Source organism: Magnolia sinica, chromosome 2 (genome assembly GCF_029962835.1).
Source record: "Magnolia sinica isolate HGM2019 chromosome 2, MsV1, whole genome shotgun sequence".
Taxonomy (NCBI): Eukaryota; Viridiplantae; Streptophyta; class Magnoliopsida; order Magnoliales; family Magnoliaceae; genus Magnolia; species Magnolia sinica.
In genome coordinates this window covers 37,679,765-37,699,211 of record NC_080574.1, presented here as the reverse complement: position 1 = coordinate 37,699,211, position 19,447 = coordinate 37,679,765, and the positions used below count along the sequence as shown (strand labels likewise).

At 42.3% G+C, this 19,447-nt stretch overlaps 1 protein-coding gene across 4 annotated transcripts in view; it reads right to left on the bottom strand.

Moving 5' to 3' along the window:
* LOC131236972 (callose synthase 9) overlaps positions 1-19,447 on the bottom strand; it is a 181,408-nt gene that overhangs the window by 84,144 nt on the left and 77,817 nt on the right. For 3 of the 4 annotated variants that reach the window (XM_058234558.1, XM_058234560.1, XM_058234559.1), the window contains 4 exons: positions 16,088-16,143; positions 15,900-15,986; positions 6,062-6,111; positions 2,159-2,245 (listed from right to left, as the gene is read on the bottom strand). In XM_058234558.1, the coding sequence (XP_058090541.1) occupies positions 2,159-2,245; positions 6,062-6,111; positions 15,900-15,986; positions 16,088-16,143 (280 nt within the window). The remainder of the gene's footprint in view (positions 1-2,158; positions 2,246-6,061; positions 6,112-15,899; positions 15,987-16,087; positions 16,144-19,447) is intronic. The other variant, XM_058234561.1, reaches the window with a different exon arrangement.

Here is a 19,447-nt window from a genome sequence, read left to right as displayed (position 1 = left end):
TGCATTAAATAATTTCCCGTATAGCATATATAGAGGATCAACTCTACCACATCAGTCTAGAGCCCACAATGGCATGCGTCGGACTTCTACCCCTCCATTAGATGAGCCCTCCAATAAAGGATCATGAGCCCAAAAATCAAGCTAATCCATGACTTAGATGGGACACACCACAGGGAATAACTGAGGCGGGGCCCATCATGATGTGTGTCAGACTTCTACCCCTCCATCAGAAGAGCCCTCCCCTGATGGGTCATGGGCCCAAAAATCAGGCCAATACATGACTTGTATGGGCCACACCATAGGGAACAATCGAGAGTGGGTGCCCACCCTTTATTGCATGCAGGGACTAGTAGAATGTAGTTGAAACATCCAACCCAGCCGATGTGTGCTTCCCACCTACATGAGGGGTTCCACCAAAACTGAGGTGGGCTTGTCTAAGCAATTTTAGAGGTTTTAGGGATGATTCAATAGTGTTCCAGATGGTGTACCCACTTCAGATTCACAAATGGTTGACTTTTGGGGATTGTGAAGTTCTAGAAGGGATTCACAAGATGCTTCGAATGCCACATAAACATAAGGATGGGCACCACTTTGCATGGCCCTAATGGGAACATTTTCATCTCTCTATGAGCGTGTGTGAAAACTGAGAGAAAACTTATCCTCTCTCCATGCATATATGTGTATGTGTGTGTAGATATATGTATGTATATATGTGTACGTATATGATCCAAATGTTTTCATTGTATTTATGATGCAAATGGATGCTGTGAGCCATTGTGATGTGTTGATAACATCTACTCCACACAACATGACAACCCAGTATACGAAGCATATATACGTGTATCTGCACATACATATATACCTCTTATACTCTACCCATCATTGTCGAACAAATGCATATATACGTGTATATGTGCAGATATATGTATGTATAAATGTGTACATATATGATGCAAAAGTTTTCACTATAGTTATGGTGCAAATGGATGTTGTGAGCCATTGTGATGTGTTGAAAACATCCACTCCACCCATCATGACGACCTTGTACACATAGCCATGGGCTCAAAAATAATGCCAATCTAAAACTCATGTCGGCCACAACAATAAGAACAGTTAGGAGGGTCACAACCACCATTCATTTCAAGAGGGGTCCATTGTGCTGTGTATGTGCCATCAAATGCATTCATATGAAATATCTAGGCGACCCCTCTCAATTGTTCCTGTCATTGTGACCCAACTAAGCTTTGGATTAGCCTAATCTTTTGATCCATGGCTAAATGAAAGAGGGAATGCATGAGGGTCAGACAGGATGTCGTCAACCCGTCACGATGGACCTACAACAACTGTTTGCACTATGATTATAGTAAAAACATGTGTACTTGATAACTTCCCACATATATGTACAACAACTGTTTGCACTATGATTATAGTAAAAACATGTGTACTTGATAACTTCCCACATATATGTATATATGTACATGTGTTCATGTATGTATGCATATGTGTGTGCACGCACAGATACAAAAACATATATGGGTATCACACGAAACTAGATTCCAAGCTATCGTCCATCTTGTGCATTATGTTTGTATGGCATCCGACCTGTCCAAAAGGATGGCCCCGCCATCAAGATTGGCTAGTCCAAAAACCAGGCCAATTGACTCATTAGGTGGGCCACATGTGTACTCCGCATCAGTTCCACCACTGTCCAGGGTTCTGTATAGCATGGCCCATATGTGAATTTTTGCACTGGCATTCTTCATGGTATTACCAACATTTTGGACAGATTAGATGTTGTACACAGTTGACACATGGACACTTATGTGCTAGCTGGACAGTAAGTTAATACACATGAACACATACCTCCACCAATGAAGGTAGAGACATTTAACATTATGAAAATTTCATGCAAAAATTACATATAGCATCTTCTATGGTTACGATCGTCCAATCACTGTGAGTTTTCGTCAATGGCCCATTCATGGTTGTAACTAATGAATTAGTAGTTGGGAAATATCCATATGCCACATGTATGGTATGACCTGGGAGGATAAACATTTCCTCCTCTTAGATGACTGGATCTCCTTTACTGCATGCACGTGTTCCTATGCCAATACACCTAAAATTAATGCATTAATCAACAATAACAATGACCTACCTCGCCCAATCGATTTCTCGCCCCAAGAAGAAACCCTACAACGGCTGCTATAAGTGTGTAGAACACATAAATATCTAATAGATAGATCTGCACAGAAATATAAAGAAATAAATCAAGTCATCCTTCATCAATTGCTGGTTTTCTATCATATTAACCAAATTTAAGCATCCCAGCAAAGTTTAAACACCATGAGGCAGATAATGCACATGAAAATCCATTAAGTGCTAAACTGCAACCATATAAATCTGGTTTCCCGTTTTAATTATGTCGGCCTATGGGAGGAACTCATTTCATTTCAAAAGTGTGAATAGGCGTTTGCAATGGAGAACTCAACAAATAAATAATAAAATAAAAAAGAAGAAGAAGAAACTAGGGCCGCAACTAACCCCAGGCTGAGTTCGGTTCGTACTGCTTTAGTTAGGTTTGCAAAACACCAACCACTTTGGTAGGTTGGTCAGGTCAAGTTGGGTCAGTTAGGAACCTCAGGTTGGAATTCAGGTCAGGTTAGATCATAGGTTGTGAACTCTTAAGATTGGGCATGGGTTGACCCTCAACCCAACCCGACCCCACTGCGTTACACAACCCTATTTTTTTGCACACCCCTGCCCAAACACCTAGTTTGATGAGGACATCACACGCCTTTACGCACGTATCAGAGGATGAGGCGGGCCCCGGTCTTTCTGTGGCTAGGGGAGTATCCGTGCTGAAGACCCCATATTGCATGTATGAGCATTTGGAAGACCCCATACCGGGAAGATGCATATGGGTTATTTGAGGAAGGATTTGGACCGTCAGAGTTGATGGACACAATGAACATATCGTTGAATCGCACGGAGTACATAATCGGCCATTGATCGTTGGCCATCTTTCATCAAAGGACATCGTGTGTGTGTGTGTGTGTGTGTGTGTGTGTGTGTGTGTAGGATTGTTTTAAGAGTTATTTCAGGTTGAGTTGTATTTTTGGACTATTTTTGAGGGGTTTTATATTTTTTCTTATAATAGGATTATTTTGGTCAAAATACATGAAACAAGGACCATATTCTAATTTTGAAAAGTTTCCGAGACTTTATTTTGGGGGGGGGTGGTCTCTAATGGTGGAATTTCTTATATAAAAAAACAACAAAGACTCTTCGTTTCTTCTTCATGTGATCTGAAGACTTGTTCCATGCGATTTAGAATGAAGATCGATGTGATGCCCTTCTTCAACCATGGGAGTGTGGGGCTTCCAACAATCAACCATTGATTTTTTCCTTCTTCATTCAAGGTATTTTGTTGAGATTTCATCTTCTTCTTGTTCCAAAACCCCTTCTTTGCTTTCCCCTTGACCTTCCCCATCAGCTCCTTCCACTACGGACCAAAACCTAGCCGCCCAACCCTCACAGTGTGACCGTATGGCCACACGTGTGGACACTGTGGGCCGGTCCATACGACCACCCTCTTCCCCTTTTGTTTTCCTTTTCATTCCCCATCAAAACCCTCTTAATCCTAAACCTAAACCCTAAGTTCTCAAACCGGTGTTTCTGCAACAAACACCATCATTGGGAAGAGATAGCATGGCAATCTGAGACAGATGTAATAGAATGGGTTTTTGAAAGGGGGGGGGGGGGTGGGGGCGGGGCGGCAAAGAGGAATGTAAATATCTATGAAATTTCATCTATGTTTGGATTGTGATCCTAGGTTGCAATATGGTAGATGTGTTGGGTTTTTACCTTGTTGCTATGACATTGACTGTGTGGCCAATCAATAAAAATAGTTACCATTATCCTTTTTCAAAAAAACCTCTCACATAAAATGCATTTTCTCCTCAAATTCATGTTACAACATTATATCCTAGTTGAATTATGGCATATCTTGCTTACTTTGATCGTGTCACACAAAATTAAGCTATTTGGAAAGATAAGTCAGATTGTACCAATTTCATGATGTTTTGACATTGGTTCCTCAAAAGTGGAACTTCACTATGATAATCCAAAAACAGCCCAACATCATCTCTTGTCAATCAAGTGAGAGCATGCCTAGTGAGGCAAACATCTATAAGACCATAACAACCATGCCATTAGCATCACTATGATAATCCAAAAACAGCCCTACATCATCTCTTGTCAATCAAGCGAGCACATGCCTAGTGAGGCAAACATCTATAAGATCATAACAACCATGCCATTAGCACCTTCATTTCCCACCCAAAAGTAGCCTTCAATATGGCAATCAGTAATAAGCCTCATATCCTCTTTTGTGAATCGAGGGAACTATTCATGAGTTTGAGGCATGCATCTATAGGATCACGCAGCCATACAATCACCATCTTGCATTCCTTCCTCCCATAGCTAAATGAATTAGTTTATCAAGGGGACAAAAAATCACTTAGCTCGACAAAGTAAAACCTTCCTGAAAGAAATGTGCTCACAGAAGGAAAAAAAAAAAACCGTGCTTAACCTCATCAATGCGAAAAACACACATTTTTTCTGTGAAAGAAAATACAAACCCGACTACCTCTATCACCGCTATCAATGAAAAGGGGAGGATCAGCTTGCTTCTATCCACAAACACCCAAACACTCTTGTTAAATACTTCATCATCATTGAGACATGCAAAAAGAGATGCACCAGAAAATCCACTACTTCCAACTTCGGCCCAAAGCTCATTCTAACTAAAATCCATGTTAGGAATGGTACAAATATCTGCCTTCCATACTCGCCAGCGAACAAAACAAGTTAGCGAGTAGCACGAATAAACTCACTAAGAATCACCAATTCGTCAAGACTTAAATGAATTCCTATAAAACAATTTCTTTGGGGAAAACCAAGCAGCTCATGAGCTCATCCACCGGGTGGTAGGAACTTCAGCCACAATGATGGGCATAGCACCAACAGGGCTAATTAGATGATCGGTGTTGCAGTAATAAAACATTAGTACTTTTTCTTTATGGGTAATAAAATCACTAGTTGATCCATGATGAAATATAAGTCCTCCATTGGCATCATGAGCTAACTAAGAACAAATGAGGTCCAAAGGATGGTGTGTATGAAATAAGCATAGTGAAAGCCGTCTAGGGTGCACGCCCATGCTTTTTGGGCCCCTGCACCTTTCCTAGGCCCAAAGAGAGGCAACGTCCATGGGCGCGACCTAGCACCTGGGACATAGATGTGCATGCACCTAATTGCACCCAGGTGCAAACTACGGAAAGTTGTGAGGTACACCTATGGCTACCTAAAAGAATGGTATTTTGGATATTTTGTTATCCATTAAGTATCGAAAGACATCTTATAAGCCACCTCTGAGCAAGTTTCCCCCCTTTCTCAGATCAAAGCTTTGATTTACGAAAATAAAATCTTCATGAACTTATGCACTCATTAGTTCTTGATTTCTTTCTTCTATTAATGTTTTAAGCGCTACATAGATTTTCTTCAAAGAAATTCAGGTTTCCATTTTTGTCCTATAAGAGGCGGAAGACAAATTGGAGATTTTAGGGAAATTGGAAAAATTAAATTAGAGGATTTGGGGATATTGAAACTATGGTTTTTTGGGTTTGGAAATTCGAGGGATATTACCAAAATTATGATTTTGGGTTGGGGAATTTGGGGAGTTGGGGAAATTAAGAAATTAAGGGTCACGAATTTGGGAAATTGGAGAATTGAGGTTTAGAATTGAGGGAATTTTGGAAAATTAGGGATATGGGGTTTTGTACAAAGAGAAATTAAGGATTTTATGAGATTAGGGTTTGTAGATTGGTAAATTGGGGAAAAATGAAATTCTAGGGTTCTGTGAATATAAGCTTTTGTAATTGGAGGCTAACTATCATTCTACTTAAAATACGTAATGACTTCATGATCAGTAAAACAAGACTTGTCCCATAAGCAAATCAACTATCACAAAACAATGAAATGTAAGCAGAATTCTTACAGCAATCACAGGTGCCCATAAGCTAGCAATGGTCAAAGCATTATGGTTATCTGCAAGTACACAAACCATTTTAACCATTAATAATTGCTCGTTAAAAAAAGTAACAAATCACAAACAACCAGCATGCTCCAATGAATGGCTTGTGAATTGGAAGAGGAGAAAACAATCTTACATAGGAGAAGAAGAGTTACAACTATGCAAGCAACACATCAAAATTTTTAGAGGTTCCATTTAGAAAACAAAAGGAAAATCCACGAGAATAACCTCAAACCAAAGTATCAAGTTCATCAAAAAATATAAAAGGCTTTCATAACATAATCCTTCAAGACACCAAACAAAAAGAATATGAATAATTCCGTCCCACAAATGACATTTCATACTGCATCTATGCTACCATAAGGATCATTAAAGTAAGCAAATTCTGCTCATATTCTATCTAATAAGACATTAGTTACTCAACCCCATTATAAGAAAAATATTGTTCGTTAAGATCAAATGGGCATATGGTAATGAAATACGACCTTAATGCATACTATAACTTCTTTTTTTGTAATCATTTATATGCAAGATGCAAATCAAGATTAGGAAAAGCTGACTCATACTTGAGTTACTCCCACTTGAAAATTTTAACCTGAGCAAATCGACCCAAGTAGATGAGGGAAGAGAAGAAGGAAGACAATTTTTTACTGGTCTGTGTTCAATTGCCAATCATTTTTAAATTGATGTCCATGATTGTTGTAGGAGTCATTGCATGAATAGAAGCCAATTTATTGGCAGTATTTCGATAATATCACCAATGTATTGATATCGCCAAAAATCTGTTTATTTAAAAAAAAAAAAAGAACCATTTCAAATTTTTTTATGGGTGCACGGTTGTATGATGAAATGCACGTTTGTATGAGTGTATATGTATTCATGCACATATATGTGCATGCATGCATGGATGGATGAATGGATCGTGCATGTGTATTTGTATGTATGTATGTATGTGCATGCATGGATGGATGGATCCACCATTTTCCCCACGTTTCCCCAACTCAACGATACATGCTTTTAGGCCACATTAAAGGAAAACTAAAAGTTTTGATTCCTAAATATGCAAATATACATCTTTTTTGCTATTTATTTGATTCTAAAATAATTGAAAATTTTCAACATTTCCACCATGTTTTTATAATGTTTCCCTGAGTCAGCGTTGCATGCTTTCCCCATTAATGGGAAACTTGTTATGAGTGCATCTTTTTTGCAATTATTTGATAACTAAATATGCAAATATGTGAATTTTCACATCTCTTCGAGTTCCATTGAGAAATTCCACCATTTCTTCTTGTTTCCCCAATGTTTCCCTTAGTTAGCGATACATTTCTGAGTATCAAGGATAATATCGGCAATATTGATACATGCTTCCATATCCGAGCCAGCGATCCATGTAACGATACCAATACTAAGAACACTGATCCAAACAGCCCAGAATGTCACGAAAACCACCATGCTCCATGGAACAGTACCTATGGAACCCCATGCATTAACCCTCCAACTTTCCAACAAATCTAAAACGACCTTTGAGTCTTTGACAAGACCGACACATCCCAAACTAGGCAAAACCAAAACGCCGAACCTTCTAAGAAAAAGAGCTATTAATCAGCACATGACAAACTGTCTCTTCATCCACAAGACATAAGTAAGATCTGTTTGGAATTGCCCATCCTCTATATTTTTAGGTGACCCACTATGAGGATCTTATCTGGAGCTGTGAACCAGACAAACGCTCTAATTTTTAGTGGAAGTTTGAAGCCCAGATATTGGCGAAGCATGCATACCTCTTTGTCTGCAAATCCGAAAGTTGTGGGTACGACAACGGGTAGAGAAAATACCACTAGGATTCAACCTCCATAAATCACCTGTTACTACCGGCCCTGGGGATATGCACACTATGAAGAATAGACAGTAACTGAGCCACAATATCAATATCCTCATCTTGTAAATCATGCTCCAAAGATGGGCACAACAGTACGCTACCACCCTCATTATAGGCATGTGACTAACTAGGGCCTCTTTGTCAACAGCAACTACATAAAGATTTTCAAACTGCCCAAAAAGCAGGATACCACACACCCATAGATCTTCCCAAAACCTAACCTTCACCCCATTTCCGATTTTAAAATCAAAGTCCATTTCATATAAGAGTTTGGCCATGAAACTCCCCTCCACATGAATTAGCTAGGATGTTGGAACAAAAGCTTAACAACCCACCCATTGGCCAATATCCCATACTGTGGCATGAATTTCCATGAGAGTAATGATTCCTCTGCACTACCCAGTTTCCACCCCCCTTAACAACCCTACTTTTGAAGATCCGATCAATGTGATGCCCAATCCCCCTATGAAAGTCAGCCTGCTGACCTTTTTCTCACGGGACCAGATTAAACTTGTGACAGTCTATCTTTCTGCATGGACTCCAGCTGAGATGGAATTTTCATGGGCATCGGGAAATGGGAAGTAAATAAGCAAAGATAAGAGGGCTAATTAATAAGAGTGATTCGACAATGCAAAGAGAGCATATTAACTTTCCAAAGAACTAGCTTCCTATCAAATTTTTCCATGACACAATACTATGCAGCTCTATGAGGCTTGCCTGTCAAGATGGGAATGCCCAACTGCTTCATGGCAATATTTGAATATTGATGGCCAATTTCCTAGATATTGTTGATACCACGTCGAGCCCCACATTGATCCCAAGGTCAATTTCAAAGCATTTAAGGATGTCTTTGAAGTTTGCAGATCCCCTACCAAAACACAGGCTTTCATCCACATAGAGCACATGTGAAACCATCACCCTCCCATTCCTCACTTGCATATTGTTGATTAGCCTGATGCCACTGGCCCCTCGGAAGCATTTTTAGATACCTTGCTCTGATAATTGAAAACAAGGAAAGCAAGAACCAATTCTACTGCCTTAAACCTCCTTCGCTATTGAGAAATCCTTATGGGAGCCGCTAAGGACGATTGAAAAGCAAGTCGAAGACAATAACACTAACATCCACCTCTATCTCTTTCTCTTAAAGCCTATGTGACCAAGAGTCTGGATAAGGAAGTTCCAGTTAACACAGTCATAGGCCGTGGCAAAATCAGCTTTGGAAAGGAAGCCTTTGCACCCTTTTCTTTTGTACTCATCAGATAGTTCATTGGCAATGAATGGCCCATTGATCTTCCTGGGATGAAAGCACTCTATGATAATGAAATAAAACTTGAGATCTCCTTATCAACACTTTGGCCTCGATGTTGTAAATATTACAAATGAGGTTTATCAGTCAGTAGACTGAAACTAAAACAGCCGCATCTCTCATAGGAATGAAAGCTATGGAGGACCTCAACTAGTGACCAATTTCTTCCTGATTACAAAATTCAGCCATCACTGCTGTTAAATGCCCTCCCACAAACTCCCAACATCTTCGGTAAAAAGCCAAAGGATATATCCATCGGGGCCTGGAGTTCAATCTCCTTTAGCATTAAAAATGATAGCCTTGATCTCAACTTCTAAAATCTTCTTTCCAGATCCTCCACTACCTCTTCTGAGATTCTTTCAAAAAGCAAACCGCAAAGCACAAGCCTCAAGGGAAAGGTTTCAAAGAGCGTTGCACAGAAAATCGTAAAAAATTAGTCATAAATCTTCCTTTTTTTCTCAACTAAGGTCTCCCTCCATTAGAGATCATTGAAATCATGTTCACTGCACGCCTTCCATTAGTCCCATGGAAATGTGCAGTGTTGTCGTCACCTCTTTAATCTACTCACTACGCAATAATTGCTTCCAATTGATCTCCTCAATACTCAGAAGGTCTTCCAATGAAGTTCTGACTTCCTAATACAAAGTCACATAAAAGAATCCAGATACAATATCCTCTAGCTCAATCATTGTCATCCAAGGTGTGCCGAGACTGTATCAGCGGGAACTGTTACACAATTCAAGGTTGAATCGATCACCATTAAAAAACAATATTGTATCAGTCCCGGTCCAAAAAAAACAGTCATTTTCCAATAAAAACCAGCCCCAATACCCATTTTTCCACTTTTCTTCCAATTCTTTTCATTTCTCCTCCTTAGGAGCCGTTTGGCATCTCTACAAATAAGTGCATATTTATAAAATAAAATAAAAAGTCATTTATTTTTCGAAAATAGATTGTTTGGTAAAGGTCTAATTTTACATCAACTAATTTAGACATAAGAGGTTTTACCTCTTAATTCTTTAAGGAGGGTTTACATTATTTTTTAAGAGCTTATTTCGCTAAAGCAGGTAGACGATTTAGGGCTTTTTTTGGGACAAGGTTGTCCCTCAACTTTTTAAGAAATTCCCAATTGCCTTCCGTTCTTCTCTTTACAATCTCTCTCCCATCACATCGAAGGTGGGGCCACATGATGAATGACCCACGATGGTGGACCGCACACAATGCATGGTCCATATCAAAAGTGGTACTCAAATGATGGATGGTGGACACTGAAGGTGGGCCCACATGATGGACAGTTGACATCGAAGGTGGGCCCACAAAGATAGTAATGATTTCCTTCCACTTTCTCTTAAGCCGGACTGTAGTCATCTCTCTCGTCTCTTCATCCACACTCTCCCTCCATGCTGACTCGTCTCACCGAATGCTTTAAACTCCAGTAGAGATTGATGGGGACATCACGTGCACACGCGCACTCACGCCGCCACCCCTACGCACGTACGTACGTAGATGGAGGACCCCACCATCGATCTGCCTTGATGACGACGTTCAGGGAGGGCCTCCTACCTAGAAGTCAAGTTTTGGTTCAGAAAAGTGGCCCGATAGTCAAGAAAAGCCCACCATGGGATCTCATGATCGTGGCCCACTCGTCAGATTGGTTTTATATTTTAGGTTTTGTTTATTGTTATTATTTAGAACATCGTGAACGCTTTAGATTTCCTCGTTTGGTTTTTATTTTAGTTTACTTCATCGCCAAGTAATAGGTGTCGCACATGGTGCGAGTTTTTGGGTATAGGGTTCTCCCTATAAATAGGCACCCCTTGTAGTTCTTTTCATTCATTGAAGTTAATAAAAAAATTCCTGCTTTATTTTTCTGCTCTCTTCGTGAGTTGTGGAAGAATTCAAAAGTGGGTGCGAAGCCCTCCCTTTTCGAAGGGCTAACTACCGTGGTGCGAAGCCACATCGATCTCCATTCACCCCCATCTTCCATCATCTTTTTTTTCCATCTTCCCCCACCATCCGTACTTCGAATTTGTCCTTTTGTTGCATTAGATTTCTTCATTGAAGCAGGTTTCCAGATTTCGGCGAGCTGAAACTTCGGCGAAGCACCACGCACAAACCGTACATCGGATCGAGCTGAAATTTGGAGGTTTTGGAGTCCATACCTGGCCGACCAGGGTCAAGGTGGCCTTTTTCTGAATAGTGGGCCCCACACACGTGCGGCCAGGATCACGCGCACGTCCGTCTGGGCCATTGTTGCTGTCCACACGCGGGATCATCTTTTGGCTCAGGTTTTTATCCTCTTTTATCCTCTCATAGCCGTTTTTCATGAATCATAACCCTAGATTACATGATCCCTAATTGATTTGCCCCTTTCTATCACCTTAGGGTTCCTTGAATTGAAATTAGGGAATCCCTTGGATTAGGGACTGATTTTTTTATGCATGAGTAGTTGATTTTATTTCCCTTTGACATCGTTTGGTTTCTAATTTTTATTGGTCCAGTCCTAGCCTGTGTCGGCTTGGACCCGCATAGATTCCCCTTTAATTGAATGTTTGGATTTTCGTGTGGGATGTGGAATTTGCGTGATTGTTTCTGAATTGGTGTGATCTAAGCCTGCAATCTTGCATATCATATTTAATTTTTCATGTCCTGCATCAAATTTGGTATCAGAGCCTAGGGTTCTTGTAGGGGAATTCACCACATATTTAGGGTTTAGTTTGTTTGAGTCCTTCATGCATTCAGTCCATCATATATAGCTGAATTTTAGTAACAATGTGTAGTCTCCTTCATATAGAGTCTCGTAGGGTCATTTAGTTTTTAGACGCATATAGTTGTCATAGAAGGTCTTTAGGTTGAGCAAGTCAATATAGGCCCACACGTACGGGTCGCGGTTTCGGTTTGCACCCTACACTAAACATGGAACAATTGCAAGAGTCACTAAACAAGATATCTCAGACGTTAGAGTCTATGATTAAGCGCTTGGAAATGGACCAATGCTGTGAACAGCTTGATGTACGCATTACCCGACTAAAGACCATCGCTAGGACAAACCCCACCATTGGGGTAGATGTCCAATCTCAAGCAGGTGGCCTGGAGGATACACCAATGAATGGAGTTGGTCAAGGAATCAATTATGGGTGTGCACCCAGACACCCACCCCAAGAGAGATAAAAAGACCACTATTTTGAGGGGTACAACATGTGTGGCCTTGTGGCTGGAGAGAGTGTACCAGCGGCTAGTGTAGAGTTACCCACTGAGGTCATTCCGGTAATGGATGAGTTACGTGATATCTTTCCTGATGATCTATCGGATGAGTCCCCTAGGAAGGATATAGAGCACACCAGAATATGGGACATCGTAATACCTACAACCGAGTTCACGTTGAATAAGTTTGTCGATAGGTCCACAGGTCTAAGTCCTTGTGAAGTCGTTACTGATTATAAACCTAGGAAACTTATTGATCTTGTCCCTATGTCACTGTCCCATAGGCCGTCAGAGTCTGCAGAGTCTTTTGCGCATCACATTCATTCATGGCATCAAGAAATCAGGCAGAAGATCATGACTAATAATGAACATTACACATTTTCTACAGACCAATATAAATGTTTCAAAGGATTCAATATTGGGGACTCTGTGATGGTCCGCATCAGGCCCGAGCGGTATCCTTCGAGGGACGTTCGTAAGTTACACGCGTGTAGCGCTAGACCCGTCAAAATTATAAAACGAAACGGTCTCAATGTGTATGAGATAGATCTTCCACCTTTCATGGGAATTAGTTTCACATCCGATGTGGAGGATTTAGTTACTTTTCAGAGGACCACTGATACTTTGTCCGGCCCTTCGCCCACCCATCCTGATTCCTCATATTTATCCCTTGAACCATGGCCCCTTCCCAACCCATTTTCCCAACCTCTACCTCCCATATCTACTGTTCCTAACCTTTCTTCCCAGCCTCTACCTCCCATACCTACCCTTCTCGACCCATTTTTCCAGCCTCTACGTCCCATACCTACCCGTCCCAACCCATTTTCCCAGCCTCTACCTCCCATATATATCCTTCACAACCCATTTTTCCAGCCTCTACATCCCATACCTACCCGTCCCAACCCATGTTCCCAGCCTCTACCTCCCATACTTACCCATCCCGACCCATCTTCCCAGCCTCTACCTCCCATACCTATCATTCCCGACTCATTTTCCCAGCCTCTATCTCCCATACCTAACCTTCACACACCCAAAAAGGAAATAAAGGATATCCAGGACCATTAGATAGTTTCAACGTCGGACGGCGGGTTTCAGAAGTACGTGGTTAAATGGAAGTTACGCCCAGCTTCAGACAGCACGTGGCTCACTGAGGAGGAGCTTCAGAGACTTGATTCAGACATCCTGGAGCGGTTCAGGAGTTTTATTTTGCCAGTGGCGAAATCTTTACAGCCGGGGAGAATTGATGGGGACATCACGTGCACGCGCGCACTCACGCCGCCCCCCTACGCACGTACGTACGTAGATGGAGGACCCCACCATCGATCTGCCTTGATGACGACGTTCAGGGAGGGCCTCCTACCTAGAAGTCAAGTTTTGGTTCAGAAAAGTGGCCCGATAGTCAAGAAAAGCCCACCATGGGATCTCATGATCGTGGCCCACTCGTCAGATTGGTTTTATATTTTAGGTTTTGCTTATTGTTATTATTTAGAACATCGTGAACGCTTTAGATTTCCTCGTTTGGTTTTTATTTTAGTTTACTTCATCGCCAAGTAATAGGTGTCGCACATGGTGCGAGTTTTTGGGTATAGGGTTCTCCCTATAAATAGGCACCCCTTGTAGTTCTTTTCATTCATTGAAGTTAATAAAAAAATTCTTGCTTTATTTTTCTGCTCTCTTCGTGAGTTGTGGAAGAATTCAAAAGTGGGTGCGAAGCCCTCCCTTTTCGAAGGGCTAACTACCGTGGTGCGAAGCCACATCGATCCCCATTCACCCCCATCTTCCATCATCTTTTTTTTCCATCTTCCCCCACCATCCGTACTTCGAATTTGTCCTTTTGTTGCATTAGATTTCTTCATTGAAGCAGGTTTCCAGATTTCGGCCCGCAGGCGAGCTAAAACTTCGGCGGAGCACTACGCACAAACCGTACATCGGATCGAGCTGAAATTTGGAGGTTTTGGAGTCCATCCCTGGCCGACCAGGGTCAAGGTGGCCTTTTTCTGAATAGTGGGCCCCACACACGTGCGGCCGGGATCACGCGCACGTCCGTCTGGGCCATTGTTGCTGTCCACACGCGGGATCATCTTTTGGCTCAGGTTTTTATCCTCTTTTATCCTCTCATAGCCGTTTTTCATGAATCATAACCCTAGATTACATGATCCCTAATTGATTTGCCCCTTTCTATCACCTTAGGGTTCCTTGAATTGAAATTAGGGAATCCCTTGGATTAGGGACTGATTTTTTATGCATGAGTAGTTGATTTTATTTCCCTTTGACATCGTTTGGTTTCTAATTTTTATTGGTCCAGTCCTAGCCTGTGTCGGCTTGGACCCGCATAGATTCCCCTTTAATTGAATGTTTGGATTTTCGTGTGGGATGTGGAATTTGCGTGATTGTTTCTGAATTGGTGTGATCTAAGCCTGCAATCTTGCATATCATATTTAATTTTTCATGTCCTGCATCAGAGATGTTGGAGAAGATGCCATGCAAATGCTGATGAGAGCTGTCAGACTCCAACCACTTTAAGGTACCATCATGGATGGAGACCCAAAATCCTTTTAGGAATCCTCACTGCCAAAGAAGAGCTTCCAGACATGTGCATTTGTCATCTTTCCAAACAGAATGGGAAATGCGACCAAGTATGCTAGAAAGAAATTATGGACTTCAGTAAGGAGATCAGTGATTCAGCTCGCAGGAATGGATATCAAGTGTGATGGTCTATCCCTAATTTGCAAGTCATATGAGACAAAAGTAAAAGGAATATGTACGAACAAACAGAAAGACCCTAAAAGATAATTACCCCATATCAACTTTATAAAAGGGGATTCATCAATGTGTAACAAAGCTTTATATGCTCCCTGGAAATGAAGAGAACATTTCAATAAGGTGCACCTTAACATTTGTTTCCATGTGAATCACCTTGAGGCATGTGCCTCAAAGCGCCACTGAAATGATGTCCAGTATATGCATTATGCATGAATACTTGCAAAACACTATTTTCCATCTCTTTTATGTCTGAGGGAGGTTTCTCTCACCGTATTAGGCAAAATGTAGCATGTTTTCATCTCATGAACAACTTTTAAAAAATGCATAACTCGAATTCCTTTCAAGAGAGAAGTCAAGGATGTTTTTCTTGCATATCCCCCAACAGTAAACATGCTGGCCTTTATAACTTGTTACAATGGCCATTAAAAATAAAACAAAAATGACAGACCAGTCACTTCTCACTGTTCTTTCAGCAGTGTTTTGTGTGTGTGTGTATCAGAACAAAAACCGGCAGAAATGCATTCTGAAACGACATTGCAAATTATTCCATGAAGGAAATGTGTGAGATCCTCTTAAAACAAAATGGCAAAGTTGGAAAATCTGTGACATGTTATAATAAGAAGGAATTGAATACAGTGTGCACTTACTTTTAGATACAAAATCATGCCATGAGTACTCTATCCCATCGAGAGTAACAATAACCTTGGTTGGTTTCACCAATGGCCTGATCTGCATATATCAGTAATGGAAATGTCAAAAGAAGCTACAGATCAAAAGGATGACCATGAAATCAACAACAATTACTTAGCAATATTCAGAATCACACTTTCCTGCAGAAAATAGGCAAATGAGAATTTGCCGCTGAGTACCACAAGCCAGAAGATCATATATCTGCATTTGTTAAAGCATTAGCTAGCAATTTGTTTAGAAAACTAGAGTTAAGTGGATTCCTACAAAAGAATAGAACTGTCAATATTGCAGCTCCTGCTAAAGACGTGCAAGAATGATAAAATCAAAAGCTGAGTGCTAGTCTCCAATTGTAAAAGGTGTATAGTTTGGTGTGTGTGTGTGTGTGTGCGTGTGTTGGGGGGGGGGGGGGGGGGGTGGTAATATAGAGATAAAATCCTCAACATTCTGGTAAGTAGAGAAGAGAGGGGTCAGGAAAAATGATTCATAAAGGGATTGCTGGCTGGTGAGTACAGAAGAAAGGGATCGTTGGCTGGAAGTTGAAGACCGGATTTAAGAATCTAACAAGGTCATCCTCGAGGTATCCGGCCAATGGCACATGGAATACTGCTTTCGAGGGAATGGATCTTCTCCTCGTTCTATACAAGACATCTCAAATCAAAGAGAGAGAAGCTCTCCCCACTTCAGTGCTGGTCAAGGACTCCTCAGCAAAGCTCCAGCCATATCTAAGGGCAAGGGGTCTGCCCAGGAAAAATCAAGAAATGAAGGGGGTTGGATCACTGTCAATAGAAGGAAATCCAAGGAAACTGATCATCGCCACAACACCCCTCCGGTCACAGAATTTGCGGCTTACCTGACACTTTTCGTTTCCAAAATCCTTGCCGATTGGGACGAATACAAATTGAATCGTATTTTGAGGAAGAAAGGAGAAATCAAAGAAATCGTCCAGCCCCAGATTAGAGGATCGGCTACTCATTGAGGGTTCCCTTTCGTTCGCATGGGTTCCCCACAAGAAGCCATGGCCGTGATCTCTCTCTCCACAATGTGGGCTTTAATGGACGGTGTATATCGGTTCAAAAAGTTCGGGTCGGGCCCCAGCCTCGGCCTCGTAAGGGGGTTTCATCTCCTACATCTCCAAACTCATGCCCAGTTCGAAACAAGAAGGGTGCTAGCAGGCCTTGGGAGGTCAATTTGTCAAAGAAGTGTTTAGGGACTCCTCTCCATTTCTCACCGCCGACCTTCTCTTCCCCATGGACATGCACGTCTCTCTCAAAGGAGGGCCCCATCATCTCTATTGATCAATCGATTATCATAGAGGCTTTGCCTGCTTTCGCCAATAATTTAGTCATTCAATCGGGTCTGGGTGCCTCCCCCTCCGACATTCATCATTGGTTGGCTTCCAAGTGAAACTTGATGGTCGGATCTTACGATCTCAAACCCCTTTCAAAGATGGATTTCCTCCTCAACCACCAACTGGGGACTACCCATTTCAGTGCTGGTCAATGAGGACTCCTCAGCAGAGCTCCAGCCATATCTAAGGGCAAGGGGTCTGTCCAGGAGAAATCAAGAAACGAAGGGGGCTGGATCACTGTCAATAGAAGGAAATCCAAGGAAACTGATCATCGCCACAACACCCTTCCGATCTTAGAATTTGCGGCTAACCTGACACTTTTCGTTTCCAAAATCCTTGCCGATTGGGACGAATACAAGTTGAATCGTATTTTGAGGAAGAAAGGAGAAATCAAAGAAATCGTCCTGCCCCGGATTAGAGGATCGACTACTCACTGAGGGTTCCCTTTCGTTCGCATGGGTTCCCCACAAGAAGCCATGGCCATGATCTGCTCTCTCCACGATGTGGCCTTCAATGGAAGGTGTATATCGGTTCACAAAGCTCAGTTCGGGCCCCAGCCTCGGCCTCGTAAGGGGGTTTCATCTCCTACATCTCCAAACTCACGTCCAGTTCGAAACAAGAAGGGTGCTCGCAGGCCTTGGGAGGTCAATTTGTCAAAGAAGTGTTTAAGGACTCCTCTCCCTTTCTCACCGCCGACCTTCTCTTCCCCATGGACGTGCACGTCTCTCTCAAAGGAGGGCCCCATCATCTCTGTTGATCAATCGATTATCATAGAGGCTTTGCCTGCTTTCGCCAATAATTTAGTCATTCAATCGGGTCTGGGTGCCTCCCCCTCCGACATTCATCATTGGTTGGCTTCCAAGTGAAACTTGACGGTCGGATCTTACGATCTCAAACCCCTTTCAAAGATGGATTTCCTCCTCAACCACCAACTGGGGACTACCCTGGACCTCAACCTATCGATCGAAGCCCACAGCCAGGACAGCCTCCTGACCTCCATCTGCAGATGGGAGAACTTCTCCCCCTTTGGCTCTAGTGAACTCTAGGCTCTCTTCTCAAGCGTCCCAATTGGAATCAAGAATTCCTTTTGGCCCTAGGTTCTTGCGTGGTGAAGTTCTTGCGTTCAATCAGGCAACGGAATCGGGGTCGAAGGTAAGATCTGCCAGGATCAAGATCAGAAAGAAAAATCTGATCTCAACTCCTTCCTCTGTGACCATTAGATCAAGGCCTATGGCACTCAAAATTTCAGTTTCAACGAATTAGCCTTCCGTCTCTCAAGCCAAAAATCATGGCAGTCTCTTGCATCCAGCGATCGACCTCGACAAAGGAGGCCATCCCCTCCCATACTCTGCAGGACCACTGGTCGCTCCCATCCTACATGGCGTCTTGCCCTCTCCCATGTGCATTGGCCTAACACACACTTCGACGCATCTCTCAAGCTCAAGCGCAAATCCCCCTACTGAACAAGCGTCATCTACCCTCATCTCACACCCCTAACTCTGCAAGATCTCAACAAAAAATATCCAACACATGCATCCCCTTTGCAAACCTCGACTTACCGACTCTTCATATTTCTGTGGTGACCATGTGTGAGGTCCCTAATCATGGCGCCTTTACAAGTGGCACCTCCACATATCTGGTTGTTGGGCTTGAGATATCTCTTCGACAGGCTCAAGATCTTCCTGGCGTCAGAGATGTCGACATCCTCGCCCTCCCTCCAATTGTTTCAATGTGTGGGCTAATGACGTCACCCATCGACCAATCCTTGTCTCGTTCTTCGACGGACTCAGTAGTTGACAATTATGAGGACGAGGAAAGGAATGACGTGGACTCTCCATAGCCTTAACCCCCCCCCCCCCCGGTCTCCAATCCCCAAGTCTGCACCTCAAATAATGAAGTGGGTCACCCCCTTCTTTCCTCTCTTGCGATGGATCCACGTGTCCCTCTCTTTCTCCATCCATCTCAGATTGGACCATCATCTCCAACAATCTACCTTCCCCCCATTTTGATACTTTCCTCTCTGAAACCCTTCCTCTTCTCGTAAACTTCGGACTTCTTTCATCTACCCCTCCAGGGAATGGGCCTTGGTCCCTGCCCAAAACCTAGTCTCTTCTAACCCTTTCGTTATGGATATTTCTACGATTCAGGTTGTTTCAG